General features: G+C 39.7%; 1 protein-coding gene across 4 annotated transcripts in view; it reads left to right on the top strand.

Moving 5' to 3' along the window:
* The window catches only part of epha7 (eph receptor A7), an 84777-nt gene that overhangs the window by 54795 nt on the left and 10769 nt on the right, over nt 1-19213 (top strand). Inside the window, exons 6-11 of one of the 4 annotated variants that reach the window (XM_072362762.1) lie at nt 6776-6900; nt 7929-8097; nt 10171-10279; nt 11693-11748; nt 14900-15013; nt 15482-15667. In XM_072362762.1, coding sequence (XP_072218863.1) covers nt 6776-6900; nt 7929-8097; nt 10171-10279; nt 11693-11748; nt 14900-15013; nt 15482-15667 — 759 coding nt within the window. Of the gene's footprint in view, nt 1-6775; nt 6901-7928; nt 8098-10170; nt 10316-11692; nt 11749-14887; nt 15014-15481; nt 15668-19213 lie in introns of all 4 variants that reach the window. The other 3 variants (XM_072362761.1, XM_072362759.1, XM_072362758.1) reach the window with 3 other exon arrangements.

The raw sequence follows: 19213 nt of genomic DNA, 5'->3' as shown, positions 1-19213 counted from the left end.
TCTATTTTCAAACGTGTTTGGTTCAAGGGTATTTTATACTTCTCTGCCTGAAGTGTTTGCTATGAATAGGAATCACTGGACTTGAAAAATGCTCCAGAAATTGAAAATAAAATTAGCCATTGATAGGTGAACATGCTGCAACTTTATTTACCTTTGCAACTTTCATTTTGTTATTTGCCTGTTTTTAGGACTTGATGCTGGCAAACTGACATGACTGCTCTGCTTCTTCCCAGATATAATATCCTAGATTTCAGAGATTTAAAGGGGAACTCCAGTATTTTTAAACCTAGACCTTATTTCTGGCATGAAATATGTTTATCTACTCACCGAGGACAGTTTGTCGAAAATCGGTGTCCTTTGAAAGCTATTTAGAAAACTGGCGTTCGGCGATTATCCATATAACGGAGTTAATGGGGCAGGGACGATACATAAGGCGTTATCTGTCTTTATTTCACCAATACTTTAAGATGAATGAATGAACGAACGTGTGCTATAGCTCTGTTAGCACATTTAGCTAGCTACTGTTATGTGGGTACTTGCAGCTATAGGAGAGCTAACGGAGGGAATTCTACACACACCTCTACTGGGACCACTTCATCCACACCCATGGCTGCAGCAAAGCTCATTCACTCCGGTAAGAACGTCCATCTTACTCCAAGTCGTCGTTCACATTGTCAAAATTTGATAAACATCCTACCATGTTGCACAAAACTAGCAGCAGCAAACTCCGTGTGAAGTTAGCCGACTGTCACAGAGCACGGAGTAAATAAGCTGTGCTCCAGAGGGGCGTGTGGATGAAGTGGTCCCAGTAGAGTGCCTGTGTAGAAATCCCTCCGTTAGCTCTCCTATAGTCGCAAGTAGCCACATAACAGCACCTATGAGCTAACAGAGTAATAGTACAGGTTCATTCATTCATTCTTCTTTAAGTATTGGTGAAATAAAGACAGATAATGCCTTATTTAGAGGCTGCATCGTCCCTGCCCCATTAACTCCGTTATATGGATCGCAAGTGGACGCCGACTTTCGCCAAACTGTTCTCGGTGAGTAGATAAACGTATTTCATGCCGGAAATAAGGTTTAGGTTTAAAAATACTGGAGTTGCCCTTTAAGCAGTTCCTGAAGAAGAACTCTCCATTTTGCTGTTATTCATAGCATTTGTTCTTTTTTATTTATTTATTTTTTGTTTGAGGTTTGTTACCACTTTCTTAAGAGCTTCTATAACCACCAACATAGCCTATATTGCTGCCAACTGGCAACATTATGTAGGCCTGTTTGTCCGTTTCAGTGTTTTGATTTGAATCTCTTTTTTTGTGGCTTTTCAAAAGATCACCTCAGATTTACTTCACTTGTGAGTTGAAACCCTGCTACTAACTTTGTTGCACAAGAGCAAGACACTTACCACAACATATTTGAAAATTCCCTTCACATCCATCAGAGCTGGAGTCTATCATCATCCTCTATCCTTTGCTCTGTGACTCACTGAGAATGCTCTGTGTAAAGGAATTCAGTATGCTCAAAGCGTGTTTCCCGCTGGGAGGATGAATGGCTGTTAGAGTTAAGCTACAAGGTAGTTTCAGTCTGGCCAGCTCCACAGCCAGACAAGTGGGGAGCAGTTGAGGATGGATGACATCCAAACACATATATTCTCTCCTCACGAGGTCCATACAACAGACAGGTGAACACCCACACTCATGCACAACATAAGGGGACAGTCTGACTGTAAAAATCAGCTACGGTTGTATGAAATTTTGTAAAGAGATTGTTCTATCTTAAAATTCAATTTAGTTCCTCCGCAAAAGGAAAAACAACTGTCCTCCCACCAGGAGAGGATAAGACAACTGCAAGCAGGCAGCAGCTTGACTCTGAAACTGTGCGGTGGAAAGTGAGGGTGCCTTTGAATCCTGCCTCATGTGTAATTTCAGCTCATCCAAAAAGTCCTTCTTTTCAACTCAAGTGTTCAGAATTTAGCCATGAGCAAAACTCAACAAGGAGGCCTAGCTTTGCCTTAAAAACAGTATTTCATTATTATAACTCATAGAAGTCTGTGGCTCGACAGGGGCTCTGTCAACACTTTTCCAGTCTGGAAAAATGGTTCTGTGAAGTCATTTAAATAGTCCCAGCTAGTTTTTGGAGACTACAGGTTTTAATCATGAGGTATGGGTTCCTAACATGACATCTATCACCTATTGAAGATATGGTCTTGGTTGCATTATCGGAAATTGAGGATCTAGAATTCTTTTGCTTGCCCTAAATGCCAGGATGTCTCAAGTATCTCAGGATATCTAAAATGCTGGTTCTGGTTGCTGAGATCAACAGAAGACACTCTGCTGCTGACTTACTGGCTTCCTTTTTTTTAACTACATGGTCTCCTACTTTCCCTGCATACCACCACTTCCTTTCTTTTGCAGGCTAAGGCTGTGCGCCCTGGATGGCAGCTGGGAGTTGTCTTCATGGCGAGTTCAAGTGATATTATGTTTACCCAGACGCTGGCGATGTAAGGAGACTCAGCAGGAGGCTTGTTGTTGCCACTGGTTCTTTATGCCATTTTGGTGTATATGAGCCCTAAAAGGCCTCTTGGCTTTTAGTCTTTAATATCTGGTCTAACTAAGACCGCTACTGAGTTCCATCATGAGCTCAGCCTCTGCTTCTTTGATGCTGACAAATCTCTTTCTTTTTGTATGTCCCCTGAGAGTCAGTATAAACTACCAAAAGTGTACTTGATTTTAGAGTTCTTTAAGGAGAATTGATTTTGTCAAGAGAAAGCAATGAACGTTTTGCATGCATTGTATAAAGATCACTCCTTAAATGTTCCTTTCTCCTGAGCTGCCAACATTTAACAGTAGTCTCTCTTACTGGAGTCACAAAATGAAGTAGAAGTCATTTGGATTTTGTCATACTTTGTTAGTGTCAATCCAGCCAGGGACCACAATGACACGAGTCTTTTCTTTCACAGGCTGCTTGTGATGATGTTTTAAAAAGGCTCAGCCTAATACTCAGATTCCCTGAACAATGAAGAGCTCGGCAGCAATAACAATGAATAGACTGGTACAGTAAATGCATCAGATTGTGAAATACTCATGATTTTAAATATCATGGAATAGATGTGCTCTACATTTATGTATTTGCTGGGTTTTAACACAAAGAATTCAGTTCGGATTGCTCCCTAGAAGACATCGCCTGTTGAAATTAAAATGTGGAAAAAAACTTAAAACATTGTTAAACACCAGCAATCCAGTGCACTTAAACACAGATGGTGCCGTAGGCATTAAGATATGCAAGCACATTTCAAACACAGCAGTAATTAATATATAAGTTTATACCACTGTATAGTTCATGAAGCGGGAACGGAGGCAGAAAAAGACACTTATGTAATGAACTACCTCCGTTCTGCTCTTTGCCTCAGAATTGAAATCAGTCAGCTGAGTGAAAGAGGAGAATATTAAAATAGCTCTCCGTAATATATTCACAAGATATTGAAATGCAGAGCACGGTGCTTCTGGATCAGTTAGCTTTATGGTAGAAGGTGTTTGGGGGTCACTAACGCATATTATGATATTGCAAAATGAATGCTTAAATGCCTTCCCAAACAGTCTTTTTAAGGCCAGCATCACAATTAGACAATTTTACACTGTGCTAAGCCCTGCAGGTAAGCTGAGAGTTGCTGAGTTGTTCTGGTCTCTATGATATCAAGTCAGTCATTACTGGCTGTCACACAGTGTGCCTGAGCGATTCACAGGGGAGTTAGAGCCAGTCCGTGGAGCGTTTTCTTTTTAAATAGAATTAAGGCTCAACTGCGGTCTTCATTTACAGCCGTAAGAAATTGATAATGACTGCTGTTCCATTTTGAAAATCACCTGCCTGGAATTATCACCTTTTTGCCTGTGGAACACCATGTCTGCTAATACTGTTCACTGATCTCATGATCCCTATGGAAACGCAGTGGAGATCACTCTGTCACTAGTGCAGGGCTGAAGGAGGAGGTGGGACTTGGCTGAGTCACTGCTGCTATAACCACGGGCTTCAGGGGTCAGTTCTGATGGGAGAACGCTTTAATCATGCCACACACTGCCTCTGTGGCTTAGGTAGCATCACTGCTGCACCAAGGATATATTCAGTCAAGTAAATGGTTTTTCAAATAAAGAGTGTGTCTTACTCTTACATTTTTAAGCTCAGTCAAGAAAATAACCCATATGCACATGTTTGGTAATCTAATGTGTTCCCAAGGCTTGTCATTTTAAGACACTGATCTGGCTAGAAACACCTCCAAGTTGCAGTAAGAAATTTTAAGTTCCAGCATTTTGGAGCCTATCTCGTAAGGTGAAAAATAGCACATAAAATATCTTATCCAAGAATCAAGCCAGGGATCAGCAGTGTGGCAAAATATAGTATACAATCTAGTGTTCTAGAGCTTGTCCCATACTTGTCCCAGCATATTACAACATATTAGGATAACAAATATGGTCCCTAAGTTAAAATTTAGAAATTAGTCAAGTTAAATCATTGGAAGTGTGGGATCCAGAATATTGTGGCTTTTTCCCATATTGAGTGCTAATGAGGATTTCTGAAATATTTGAGGCCCTCAACTAATTCTGAGTTTAACAGTTTGAGACATGGTCCTTGAAGTTGAGCAAAGCTGTTATGTGAATTCAGATCTTAATTTTTCCTGTTTTAAAGCAGATATCTGAATTGTATCATCAAGAAACCCTACCACGTCATTTTTTCTTTTATCTGCTGGTCTAGTTGATAAAATTCCATGTGAATATAGTACCTTTTAAAGTAGTTCCTTTCCATGGACATGCAGGGCAGAAAAAGTTCTGGAAGCAAAAAAAAAACAAACATTTTAGCAGGAGATGAGAAGCATTATTTAGGCCAAAAACAGATTTAAGATGGTAAAAGTTCCATATTTCAAGGACACTTTCTCACTGGGGGCAGTGAAAGCAGCCAAATTGGATGAAGTTAAGCTGCACTAACTGCTTGTTGTGACTCGGGAGAGAAAGCTCAATCATCCCTTTGACCGGCCGCCTGCACTGAGAAAGGATACATTGTTCTTGAGATTGGGTGGATTATGAGGGGACATGTCACAACAGCAATGTTTTACAAGGTCTTCGGTGTCCGCTGTCATAACCATTACTGTCAGGAATGCAGATGAGTCCTAATGAGTTCTTAATCCAGCCAGAGTCATTAGCGACAGGTCATCTTAAAGCAATCTAGGGTCAGGCTGTGTTAAGGCTCCAGAAGTCCACTCCCACTGGGTCACTAAGCATGGCACAGTTGCTTCAACAACTTCTGTTTGTCCAAAAAAGGGTTTTTCTCCAGTTGTTCGTATGAAAAAGTTCATATGAAAAAGTAAATAAATTTTCAGCTTTTGTATCAAGCCATATTATTAGATGGGTGTTTCTCCACTTGAAAGCCATATGCAATGAGATGACCCTCTGTATTTGTGTCATCCATGTGCTATTTAAGAATCAATGTCTTCTTTGGTATAAATTCTTCAGTCATAAGCTTTCTTTTTATTTGAAAAACTCTTCACTGATCTTTCAAAGACCCAGGAAACAAATCAAAGCATAGTGTCTGTCAAGTGGCTTTACCTTAGAGTACAAGTCATTCCCACAGGATGACTTTTTAAACTTGCTAAGATGTCTTAATTAATATGTTCTGCCCCAAGAGCAGTGTGAGTCATCAAGATTTCACAGCATGTTTACAGAGAGGATTTTCGGGCTGCTTAAAGTGCAGATTTGCTGTAAGCATATTTTTTAAAGCACCATCTCATCCGAATGAGATTTTGTAATACAAAAAGCCTGCCGTCTTTGCCTCACTTGGATTTTGAAGAAAAATGCTGTCAAATGGTGATTGCAATCAAGATGATGATGATGAGGATAATGTACTCTCAAGGTAATAGGATATATACCAGTGCCAGAAAATACAGCTGCAGAACTAGTTGTAAATATGACTTGCAGAGGAAAATCTCTTTAATAAATGAAAAAAATATGTTAACATTTGGGATGTGCAATCTTCTTCTAAAACAAAATTAAAATCAAAATTAAATCCATCAACTTAAAATCTGAAAAAAGTCATAATTTCACAAAATTAAAGAAACAGAAAATGCACAACCAAGTTTGTCACTGGTGCAGAGGAAACAGCAGTAGTACAGTAATAATAGCAGATGTATTGCAGTAGGAGTTATAGCAGTCACAGGGGTAGTTACAGCCGAGAGGCAATATGTAGCAGAAATGTTGGCAACAGCTCCATCTACGCACAGTTGTTCAGTTAAGTTACCTTTTCTCAAGTGAAAAATAGAACCATGTGCATGTGTGGACTCTTCAGCACATCTAAATGTCGCAGTTCTTAATCCAGACAGCCACACACTTAAAAAGAGTCCCGCAAAGAGCCGGAGATAATTGGTGTGCATAAGACTGGTGTCAGAAGGTTACAGGTACACTCTTCTCCCTCTGAGAGGCTTTCTGGGTAGCTTTGTCATCAGGGAGAGTAATCGCCTGCCAGTTCCACTGGAAATGTTTGACTGAATTGAAATGAATTGTCATTCATTATTTACATATTGCACTTTTCCACGCTAGCTTTGCTATTTGCTCAGGAACTGAAGTTTCGATCATGAGGTGTCAACATTTAGAGTAGGGCCAGTGAATATTCATTAGCTTAAGAGCGCCGCTGAGTGTTGGTGGAGGAGTATGGGTACAACTAAATTATGTCTTGCCTTAATCGTGTGTGTCCTGAGCGAGTTTGACCTGCACTTATTGACATATTCCTCCCCAAACAGCTCCGTCCCAAGTCAGCGAGGTCATCAAGGAAAAAGTGCAGCAGCGCAGCATCCAGCTCTCCTGGCAAGAACCCCAGCAACCCAATGGTGTCATCACGGAATATGAAATCAAATACTATGAAAAAGTGAGTTAGAGGAGATCTGTTCAACACTTTGTGGAGTTCCTTCCCCTTCATATCTCAGCTTCACATCCACTTTTGTCAACTACAAATTTTTTGTATTCTATCTGCTTGCTATTGTTAGTGGAATTCACAAGGTCATGCAAGTACCTTTTTTGTCTGATAATTGAAATAATGAATGAGAGGCTCATACGATTTTAATCAGGCTGTAGTCCTCCTCAACTACCCACATGCACATGTTAGCACATACACAGTCCTAGGCTGCTGCACTGCCAGAATTAGCAATCTGTTTCTCAGCCTTCTCCTTCCACATGGATTATAGCACTGCTTCCCCGTGTTTCAAGTCTGAACACATCAGCTTTTTACAGCCAGGTGTAATGCAGTGAATTTAACCCAGCAAACCAAAGGCATGGTAGCAGCGCTCTGATGTCAGTCCTCCTGGCCACAGACTCTCACAAACACTGACAAGTCAGTCTCCTGTGTCACGTACTGTGACTGTACTCTGACCAACTGTAAAAGTGGAAAATTGGAAACAACCCCAATACCCCTAACAGACCCTGGAATTCCATTTGGGCTTTTCCAGCACTGAACATTTAGAGAGTAACGTAAAGTACACAATGCATGCAGCTGATGTATCCAAATGCATTTCCTGATAGAGTAGATATGTTCAGATGTATTTCTTTTGTCCATGTGACAGGCAGCAAAGTGGCAGATGATGATTACTTTTGGGTTTCCTCTGTAATCTACAATACTTTTAAAGCACACCAACAAAAAAAAACATTTTAATCTAATTTAGTTTATTTAGTCTGATATTCCTAAATGAAAGCCAAATAAAGGCCAGGCTAAACAAACATTGAAAACATAGGCATTTACAGTATTGTCACTTTAGTGCTTTCATCCCTGTGATTGATAGCTGCAGTATTAAAAGCAAAGACTTTTAGAATTATGGCTTACTGCAGTTAGATGTACTTATTTTACCAAAGTGGTTTGAAAAAAGATACTAATAGAAAAATCGTTTACTCCTCCATGTACAGGACCAGAAGGACCGGATCTACTCCACAGTGAGGTCCAAATCCACTTCTGCTACAGTGAACAACCTAAAGCCAAGCACAGCCTACGTGTTCCAGATCAGGGCTTTTACAGAAGCAGGATACGGCACCTACGGCCCCAGACTGGAGATAACTACCAAGGAAGAGGCCACAGGTAGGGCCTGCTAATGTTGATATAAGCAGCATGGCTTTTTCTTTTTTTTTTTACCAAATTAGTGTAAAACTTTACTGTTAGTTTTACTTTCTATTCTGATACTGAAGCTTTGCAGCTTGAAGACTTGCTTGTAGAACTCAAACTAAACTGCGTTCATCTCAGCTGGAAACATTTCCCATTGCATTTTTGTTAAGTTGCTTCTCATTTTGACACAACTTTGCATTTATATGCGCATGTTCTCATCAGGCTGGTCAAACAGCGTCAAATTTTCAAATTAGGCAATATGGTGCAGTGTATATCTGACTTACATTTTCACTTGCAGTCCAATATATACATATGAGATTTATGAACTGCAACAGAAAACAATAGAGCAAAGAATTAGATAAAAACACTATGCATTATTTCGAAAAGCTAAAATATAAATGGATGAACTCAATTTTGGTCATTTGGTCAGATTTAGGATAATTTCTGTGGTTTCGATTGACAGGGAAACATGTCTCTTCAATTAAAAATCATCTGGACATATTTTCAGTCCACCCGTCTACTTCACTGATTTTGTGGCAATATTTAATGAGTATAAATTGACAGAAAATAATTTAGCCTATTAGCCTAATTTTGCAAGAATAAAAGGTACATTTAAATGACAGCTGATGGAGGTTGGGTGTCTCAGGTGGATGTTATATCAGCACATCAGTCTGGAACATCAGATTTCTAACTCAACTATACATGCAAAACCTGTTAATGTTTCCCTCTACAGCGGTAATTGTCCTGGGAAATTATTTGCTTTGAAGCAAATGAAACACAAATTGCTTTGACTTTATGCTGACAACATGCTATGGGAAAAATCACTAAGCACAAGGACAAGCTACTGTAGTGTCATGAGGATAAAGTGATTTAAATCTCATCAGTTACATTAGCTCTGCCCTGAGTCTCACAGTGTGTTATTGAAGTTTGGTGAGGGATGATTGTGTAAAATGCTCATGCTGAGAATCCCAATTTCTCACATTATGGGATATTCTAGACATGAGCATAGGTATTTCAAATCTCTATATGAACTTTTAAACTTCCATAAAAGAAAGTAATCTCATTGGGCCATTTAACATTTATATGCCAACAAGAGTAGTTGGTAAATTACCTGGATTTGTAAATGCAAAGAAGCATTTCCAAAGAGCAGACAGAAGTCTTTTCTGGTCTTGCCACAGCATTTTTCCCAAACTGACAGCTAAAAAATGACACTTTTTAATGACTTGAGAGACATTACCCCCCCCCCCCCCCCCCCCCCCCCCCAAAAAAAAAAAAAATATACACATATACACCTTATCTCCAGGGTTTCTGCATAGAAGGGCACATAATTACTCATACCACATGCAGAGTATCCTGTAACAAGGTTACAAGCTTGCAGTCTAGTCAAAGTGTCCTTGGCCAGCACAGAGAGCCACCAGCCTTCTCTGTGACAGCCTCAAGATGGAACCTGCAGATGTATATATGATAGTCAAGTGCTCTTTCTTCTCCATAAAACAGATGATTGGTAGAATAATGCTCAACTCAGTAACAACTAATAGAATTCTAGCATTTCTTCAGCCTCTTATTTTTTATTACTATTTATCCAACGCAGATACACTTGATTTGAAAGGCATGGATATTCCCCTCGTACACCACATGCATCGACTGTATGCCAAGCTTTAGCAAACTGTTCTTCAGAGCAATCAGCAGTTTATCAATGCAAACAGTCTGAGTGCTGTGAGAGCTCTGAAAGGAGAAACAGTTCAGCCTGAATGTGTCTTTGTTTGAGATGAAGGACATCGTCGTTGCCGTGTGGGACTATTAAGCCCACTTTCTGAAACAGTAGAGCCGTGTGTATAAGGACAGCTCAAAAATAGAAGCTCCCCTCCTCCACTCTTTCAAAGGGAGCAGGTGGAGGTGGGGGGAAGTTATCAAACTCCATGCTGCTCATTGGGACTTAATTACTTTCTGTCCTGCAGATTATAGTTTTTGATGTTGATAAGTTCACACTGAGTGTTTCTTTCTCTGTTTCTCTGTCTCATGTGTGTGGGTGTGTGTCTCTTTCATCAGCTGCAATTGTCTCAAGCGAGCAGAACCCTGTCATCATCATAGCGGTGGTGGCCGTGGCGGGGACCATCATCCTGGTGTTCATGGTGTTCGGCTTCATCATCGGGAGAAGGTACGCTCTCGCGGGCCCCATTGACTCTCCGCTCCTGTGAGTCTGCGCTTGTCAATTAGCCTTTCTGTCACTCACAGGCCTCCATGTCTGTGGAGTTGTCACACGCACACACGTGCACCCATCATCTTGTGGCATGCTGTGCTAATGGGTTGTGATACACCATTTTGTTCCCCCATCACCAGCCCCCAACAAAATGTTTAAGCTATTTTTGCAGAACCATTATGAAACAAGTATTCCACAGTGAGAAAGCTTCGATCCTGCATTCCTGTGTGTGAGATCAAGAGGGCAGAATGAAGTATGGTGCTGATTTTTTTCCCATAAACACGAACCACTCAGTCCCTTGTCATTATCACCATTAGCTCTCATGCTTCCTCTGCACAAATGGAATGCCTGCTGAACTCGCTTGTCATGATGAATTCATCACGATGGCACTGTTTTTGGTAAATCCATAAATATTGCTTATTTAGCTTTAACGTCGTATAAATAAATTGGCCTCAAGTATTACCCACAATTAACTCACTGACTCTATGGTGTGTTACACTTTATTTTGGCATGAGTTATTCAAATTAAATTATTGCACATTTCCCTGAATAAAATAATGTACAGTGTATGAACAAATTCTTTGTGAAGTAAGATCATTATAGGTTTTGTCATTTAAATGTTAAATTGCATTGAACTATGTGTAAAGTCACATTGAACACAATAACTTACTGTAAAGCTTGTGCATTTGGCTCTCTTATGCAACAAGCATGAGACGCTTTATGCTTCTTTTATCCATAATGTTTATGCAAAGTACAATCTGAGAATTTTACTGTGGGCTGTTCAAAATACAACTATTTACTGCAAAACTGTGAAAACAATATCTTTATAATATAATTTGTGTTAGATTGTCCCAATGACATGGTTCTTTTAATTTTCACCAAAACTGCGACTGGGACAATTTCTAACAACCACAACATGTCATCCGAGTTGCATACTCAAGTTGTAGTCTGACAGAACATTTTAACTCATTGTCCACTTTGTCGTTGTCACTTAAAAATTCCAAGAATTACAAAGAGTAAAGACAAATTACATATGTATGGGAAGTAAAGACTTATCCATCACTCATGACATACCTCCCCTCCCTATGCCATTGATTTCGGGTTTTTTTCAGTTTGTGCTAAACACCGCAGAGAACAGTCACATTGAACAGTCCTTTACAGTATGTGCATTATTTGATTTGTGTGATGATACTAGAGCTATTTTCCTGGGGCTAGGCTGTTGGCTTTTCAGCTCCTGCTGCTGAGCTAGGTTTCTCAAAGGATTTGTCTTGCACTGCATTAGTTGCTGTATTAAAATTCTTGCAATTTGGGGCATTTATTTCCGCAGCACAATCAGTTGATTCTGCCACTGTCTTTCTCTCTCCCCTTGCAGGCACTGCGGGTACAGCAAAGCCGATCAGGAGGGAGACGAGGAGCTCTACTTCCAATGTAAGTACCTGCAATCATCAGCACAAACACATGTACCGTAAATTCCAGACTATAAGCCGCTTCTTTTTTCCCAGGCTTTGAGCACCGTGGCTTATAATACGGTTAATATATGTTTTTTTTTTCTTTTTTTTTATGCCACAAAAAAAACAAACATTTTGTCTCGTAACATTAGACCAATAAAATTAAGGAATAGTTCACAGTGGTCCAATGAAATTGTACGATAAATCAAACACACTTACACTGTTAGATTATTGTAAATCAGTCATTTGTACTCACCCTCAACATGGAAAACAAATGAAGAAATGCATATAATGCAGCTTTTAAATTAAAGGCAATCAATCTGAGATGAGATTGTGAGAGCGACAGCAAAGAGACTGAAGTGAGTGAAGTTCTGAGGCTGTTCAATTTGGACACTGAAGAAGATGACTTTGATGGTTTTAGTGCGCAGGAGGAAGATGAAGAAGGCGATCAATGACTTTTCCTGGTAGGCTGCTGTCTTTTTTTTTTGTTACTAGATGTATTAAAGGCCCTGTTTGAAAAAAAGCATTTACGCCACGTATTTGTGCGTTACTGATAGGTATTTAAGTTAAAACCATCAGTGTTACAGGCACTGTTCGGGGAAAATGTATGTATTTCTTTATGTTACCATATACATTTAATTAAAAGTTTAAAAATGTATCCATAAATTGTAACATCTTTGCGCTCTACAGTCCGGACTTTACGGTATATGTATGTACAGTAAATACAGATGCAGACACTAACAGAGACATCTCAGCTCTAAAGGGAAGATTGCCTTAAAATTCATTAGCACCCACTGGCATGACTGTAATCCTGGTTTGTTTGATTTGAGGCACAGCCAGTATCTGTTAGGGGAACTTCTGCTACTGATTGGCTCGACTCTGTCTGTGCAAATAAAGAAGTTAGGATGCTACAAAGCCAAAAGTATGACAGCTGCCAGGGAGGGAGCACATGGTTGACCACGATATAAAGGACATTTCTTTAAAATCTAATCTTTCAGCCAGTTTCAGTGAGAAACAGTTTCCTGCCTGCACTCACTTTGCTGCTGTAGCTGCTTCTATCAGTATTTTTTTTTCTTTTTAACTGATGCAACACCCCTAATGATGCCCCTGGAGAAACAGTTGCACACAGTTTCCCCAAATGGAGCCATAATGATCCACACTGTAGGCAACTGCTGATTTGGAAACAAAGGGTCAGGGGTGTCACAAAGTGCATGGATAGAGCAGAGGCAGTGCCAGTGAGCTCAGGTTGGATTCTGCTAAGTGCCTGATAGATGCACCTCAGTAGTTCACAATCACACCTGCTGCAAAAAAAAAAACTGGAAGAAAATACAAACAAGACTAGTGTGGGGCTAAGTGGAAGAATCTGGCATGCGGTATTGAATGAGAAGAGGATGTCAGGGCAACAGAAGGTAGTGTGCAAATCCAACATGTAGACCCAATTTGTCCACCATGTAAAAGTGAGGAAGTGGAGGGAAATCTCAGCTGCCAACACCCTCTCGCCAGAGCACAATTGTTTTATTTACATAGGTGGAGTGCCTTTCCATACAGAAAACTGGATGTGCCAGTGCTCTGCTATGTTGTTTTGGCCCACTTTATAAGTGTATTATAACTGTACTATATCAGGACTACTTGTTTTCTTAATAAGCCATAATATTGTAATTTATGGTTAATTTGGTGCGCTATCCAAAACCGTAGCATCATACCTTATCTCTGACCTTTCTCTTTTTGTGCGACAAATTCCCCACTCTCACCTCATGGATATTCATAAACTGTTTCCATACTTGATTTTTTTAAAAGTTCCAAATCTCTTACTTAAGGCATCAGTCTAACAAAATAATGTTGTACCAGTCTCATTCTATAAAACCTCATTTAATTTCATTCACAGAGACCAATTTAATATGTCCTTCATTATTCTATTCCCTTTTCAGAACATACAATTGTTCATTTTTATTTGTGAATGGATACTCTGATAGTAAGACTGTCCATAGTAACATCTTCCTCAACATTCAGATGGAAAATGATGACGGAGGCATCAGGAATACTGTTGAAATGTTGCAGGAGAAATTCTAATCCTTTTTAAAATACATGGTCATAAGATATCTGTGTTTTTGTTTAATGATTCAAGTATCACATGTATGGACCATGAAAGACAACTACTTGGGCAAAAAGAGAGTCAGTAGAAATTTGAGCCAGCAAACACAAGGTTTATCTGAAATTGTAAAGTTTGAACTAATGTGCTGAAAATGTTTATATATTTATTTAAGAAATTAAGGTTATTTCAACTTGATTTTTAAAATATTGTCAGACATTAAAATCACCAGAGGGTTAGTGGAGTGGTTACAACTAATTTATTCACACAGGTGAAAAAAAAAGAACATTGCTCTAATTATATTTCTTAAACAATTCAACTTGAACATCAGCTTAGCACACTCTGAGAGGCCTGAACAGAACTGATCAAAGTTCCGTCTTATCAAGCAGTGACACAATGATCCAGTATTCTTTCTTTCTTTTTTTTTTTAACAATCACGATAAGCTGTCAGCTTACATGGTTTTTGATGCTGGCAGAAATAATCTGTTGAATCGCTCTGTGTTACAGTGTAGCTGAAGAAGCCTCTAACTAAACGCACTGTTATGTAGAGGGTGGTGGGGATATCACAGGAGCTGGCCCGAGTTATTAGCAGCTATTAGAACTGCATAACTTGTGAACATTTTAGAGGATTTGAATCCATCCATTCAATTTCTATACATGTCATTCCTGAATACATCCACAAACACTTCCCTACACTCGTAAAAGGATATCAATAGCATACTGTATAGACCAGAATGGCTGGTTGGACACATTTTTCTCAGAGGTGGTCTCAGCTGCCGGGAGGTGGAACGTAACTGACAGCCTCATAAAAAACACCAAGCACAGGTTACTCAAATCTTTTCTTTCTTATTTTTTTTCTTTTTTTTTTTACAGAATTTATTGAGAATAAAAAGCCTTTTTGACACCGGCCACTGATTGTTCAACAATTTCCTCTGAATCACTGGTCTTGTTAATCGTTTGCCTCTTATGTGCCTACTGGTGCACAGTGTGGATACTTAATCATAACAGTAATCCTTTTACCTTTCTACAGTTAAATTTCCAGGCACCAAAACCTACATTGACCCTGAAACCTACGAGGACCCAAACAGGGCTGTCCATCAATTTGCCAAGGAGTTGGATGCCTCCTGCATTAAAATCGAACGAGTTATTGGAGCAGGTGAGCCCATCCTGTGCCGCTCAGCTCTTTCCGTTTAGTGACTACATGCTCTCATATATCATGCTGACAGCCAAATATTTACACTTTGAATGGGGACACAGTTTTATGCAGCTTATATCGATAGAGCAATTGCAAAGGGGGGGAAAAGTTCATTGCAATTAATGTGTGGCCTGTGTCTGGTGGAGGCAGTCACAAAGATGCCAACAGCTGAAAAATTGCTGCCACATGGATTTCACAGAGGCAGTCAATGACAGGATCTATGCATCTCAAGCATGTCTTATTATAGGTCTAGGTTGTATTCCCCTGAGTATAACTAGATGTACTACCCCAATATGTATGCAAGCACTGCACAGCTGCTTTGTCTCAAAATACACTAATAGATTTGTCATTGTGAAGTGCTTCACCGTCTTTTCTTTTCTTCTTTTTACCTTTGGCCTTTTCACTCATGAATGGTTTCAACTCTCACAGGAGAGTTCGGGGAGGTATGCAGCGGTCGATTGAAGCTGCCTGGAAAGCGGGACGTGTCAGTCGCTATCAAGACGCTGAAAGTGGGCTACACAGAAAAGCAAAAGCGGGACTTCCTGTGCGAGGCAAGCATAATGGGACAGTTTGACCATCCCAATGTTGTTCATCTAGAGGGAGTCGTCACAAGAGGTAAAAGTGATCAAAATTTTTGAATAAATCCTCTTCCATTTAGCTTTATTTGTGTACCATCAAATCTCAAGGCACTTCAAATATGCAGTCCAATTCAAGACAATTAGAATCCAATTCTGAGTAATACAATTATTCTCCAATCAAATCAAACAGATTAAACTCCAAATTGGTCCAATTCATACAGAGCCAATGAAAAAAACATTGCCCAGCTAAAGACCACAACAGGTTACAAAGAAACTTCTCTTCAATCCAATCACCTATCCTGACCATGCACAAGGTGACTGGGAAGAAAAAAACTCCCTTTCAACAGGAAGAAACCTCCATCAAAACCAGACCAGGAAGGGCGGCCATCTGCCTCGACTGGCTGGGGGTTGAGAGGATCAAGCACCATAACACCAGGCCAGGGATACCTGCTGAGAGAGAGAAACACAAATTAATTACAACAATAATGTCATATGTACATGGAGATTAAGAGAGCAGAGGGAGGAGAAGTGCATCATGGGAGCTCCCCCAGCAGTTTAAGCCAATAGCAGCTTAACTATGGGATGTTTCAGGGTCACCTGAGCCATCCTTAACTATGAGCTTGATCAAATAGTTTGAAAGTTTTAAGTTTCGAAAGTTTCGAAAGCCTAATCTTAAAGGCAGAGAGGGTGTCTGCTTCCTGAACCCAAACTGGCAGATGGCTCCACAGAGAGGGGCCTGATAACTGAAGGCTCTGCCTCCCATTCTACTTTTAGAAACTCTGGGAACCACAAGGACACCTGCAGTTTGGGAGCAAAGTGCTCTGTTTGGAAAATATCCAACCATGAGATCTTTAAGATATGATGGAGCTCGGTCATAAAGAGCTTTATATGTGAGGAGAAGAATCCTAAATTCTATTTTGAATTTAACAGGGAGCCAATTAAGAGAAACTGAAACTGGAGAAACATGATCTCTCCTGTTAGTTCTAATCAGAACTCAAATTGATGCAAAGATGGTTCCGTTCACACCAGCTGGCAAAGTCCCTGGTGACACCTCTATTTTCTGTCCAGTTAGTTCTAATCAGAACTCTGGCTGCAGCACTTTGGATCAGCTGGAGGCTTTTCAGAGAATTTGTGGGACAGCCCAATAATAAGGAATTACAGTAGTCCAATCTTGAAGTAACAAATGCATGAACTAGTTTCTCTGCATCACCCTGAGACAGGATGTTCCTGATTTTAGCAATATTACGAAGCTGAAAGAATGCAGTCCTAGAAACCAGTTTTATATGTGCGTCAAATGATAAATTCTGGTCAAAAATAACTCCAGTGTTCCTCACTGTAGAACTAGAAGCCAAGGAAATACCATCTAGAGTAACTATGTAACTAGACAATTTCTCCCTGAAGCGCTCAGGTCCAAAGAGAACAACTTCAGTTTTGTCTGAATTTAAAAGCAGACAGTTCTGAGTCATCCAGGTCTTTGTGTCTTTAAGACAGGCTTGTAGTCTGACCAACCTATTGGGTTCATCTGGTTTCATAGATAAGTACAGCAGAGTATCATCAGCATAACAATGGAAATTTATGCCATGTTGTCTAATAATGTTACCTAATGGAAGCATGTACAAAGTAAAAAGAATTGGTCCAAGCACAGCACCCTGAGGAACTCCATGACTTACTCTGGTGTGTGAGGAAGATTCTTCATTTACAAGAACAAACTGGAATCTATCAGATAAATATGACTTAAACCAGCCTAATGCAGTTCCTTTAATCCCAACAACATGTTCAAGTCTCTGTAACAGAATGCTGTGATCGATCGTATCAAATGCAGCACTGAGATCCAACAGGACAAGCACAGAAACAAGTCCGCTATCAGAGGCTAAGAGGAGCTCATTGGTAACTTTCACCAGTGCTGTTTCTGTGCTATAATGCACTCTGAATCCTGACTGAAACTCTTCAAACAGATTATTTCTATGTAAATGATTACAAAGTTGAGCTGCAACTATTTTTTCAAGAACTTTAGACAAAAAAGGGAGATTGGCTATAGGTCGATAATTAGCCAACACTTCTGAATCAACTTCTGTTTTGTTAAGTAAAGGTTTAATTACAGCAACCTTAAAAGTCTGAGGTACATATCCTGTCAACAAAGACCGATTGATCAAATCCAATATGGAAGTGTCAATTAAGGGGAAAACCTCCTTGAACAGTCTGGTTGGGATTGGGTCTAACATACAAGTTGATGGTTTAGAAGAGACTATTGCTGTTGTTAGCTCAGAGAGATCAACTGGGCAGAAGCCGTCTAAATACAAATCAGGTTCTAAAGATACTTCTAAAGCTGCTCTACTTGATGATACATCAGTGATAATAATGGGAATTATTCCATTAATCTTTTCTCTGATAGAAACAATTTTATTGATGAAGAATCTCATGAAATCATCACTGCTGAGAGTTAAAGGAATACATGGCTCAACAGAGCTCGGACTCTTTGTCAGCCTGGCAACAGTGCTGAAAAGAAACCTGGAATTATTCTTATTCTTATTATTCCCTATCAATGATGAATAATAAGCAGTTCTAGCTTTACGAAGGGCTTTCTTATACGTTATTAAACTATCTTTCCAGACTAATTGAGGCTCTTCTAAATTAGAGGAACACCACTGTCTCTCCAGCTTTCTTGCAGTCTGCTTTAATGCACGCAGCTGTGAATTATACCAAAGAGCCAACCTCTTCTGACTGATTACCTTCCTTTTCAGAGGGGCAACATTGTCCAGTGTTGTACGCATTGAAGCTATAGTGCTGTCAACAAGAGAGTCAAGTTCTACTGGAGTAAAATTTAGGTAGCCGTCCTCTGTCATATCTGCACATGGCAGTGAAGAAAAGGATGATGAAATCAACTCTTTAAATCTGGTTACAGCATTCTCTGACAGACACCTTTTATATGTAGAATTCTTCTCAGAAACCGTGTAGTCAAGTAATGTAAATTCAAAAGTTATTAAAAAATGGTCAGACAAGACAGGGTTATGAGGGAACACTGTTAACTGTTCACTCTCAATGCCATAAGTCAGCAGAAGGTCAAGGGTATGATTAAGGCAGTGAGTAGGTCTGTGAACACTGAGAAAATCCAATAGAGTCTAATATAGAATTAAAGTTAATATTTAGGCTGTCATTTTCAACATCTACATGAATATTAAAGTCACCCAAATATTCAGCAAACCACATTTAGTAGTTTTGTTTTTTTTTCTGTCAATTTTTTTTTTTAATTTAAAAAAAAAAAAAATCTTTTAGGTTTTCTCCTCTTGTGTTTATTAATTTATTTAATTTGGGTGGTGTAGGAGCAGACACAGTCATTATGGGATTTTTGGGGGGTAGCAGCAGGTGGGACGCTGCAGAGAAGTGTGTAAGACTACAACTCTGCATCCTGGTCTCAACCCTGGGTTGTCATGTTTTTGGATGACTAATAAATTCGTCCATATTTCTTGAAATGAGAGCCGCTCCTTCCAAAGCGGGATGGGTGCCGTCTCTCCTCATCAGACCAGGTTTTCTCCAGAAAGATTGCCAATTATCTATGTAGCCCACGTTGTTTGCTGGACACCAT

Source organism: Leuresthes tenuis, unplaced genomic scaffold, assembly GCF_036924035.1.
Source record: "Leuresthes tenuis unplaced genomic scaffold, fLeuTen1.0.hap1 SCAF_13, whole genome shotgun sequence".
NCBI lineage: Eukaryota > Metazoa > Chordata > Actinopteri > Atheriniformes > Atherinopsidae > Leuresthes > Leuresthes tenuis.
The sequence above is the reverse complement of the archived record's forward strand: the minus strand, read 5'-3'. Positions and strand labels throughout refer to the sequence as shown.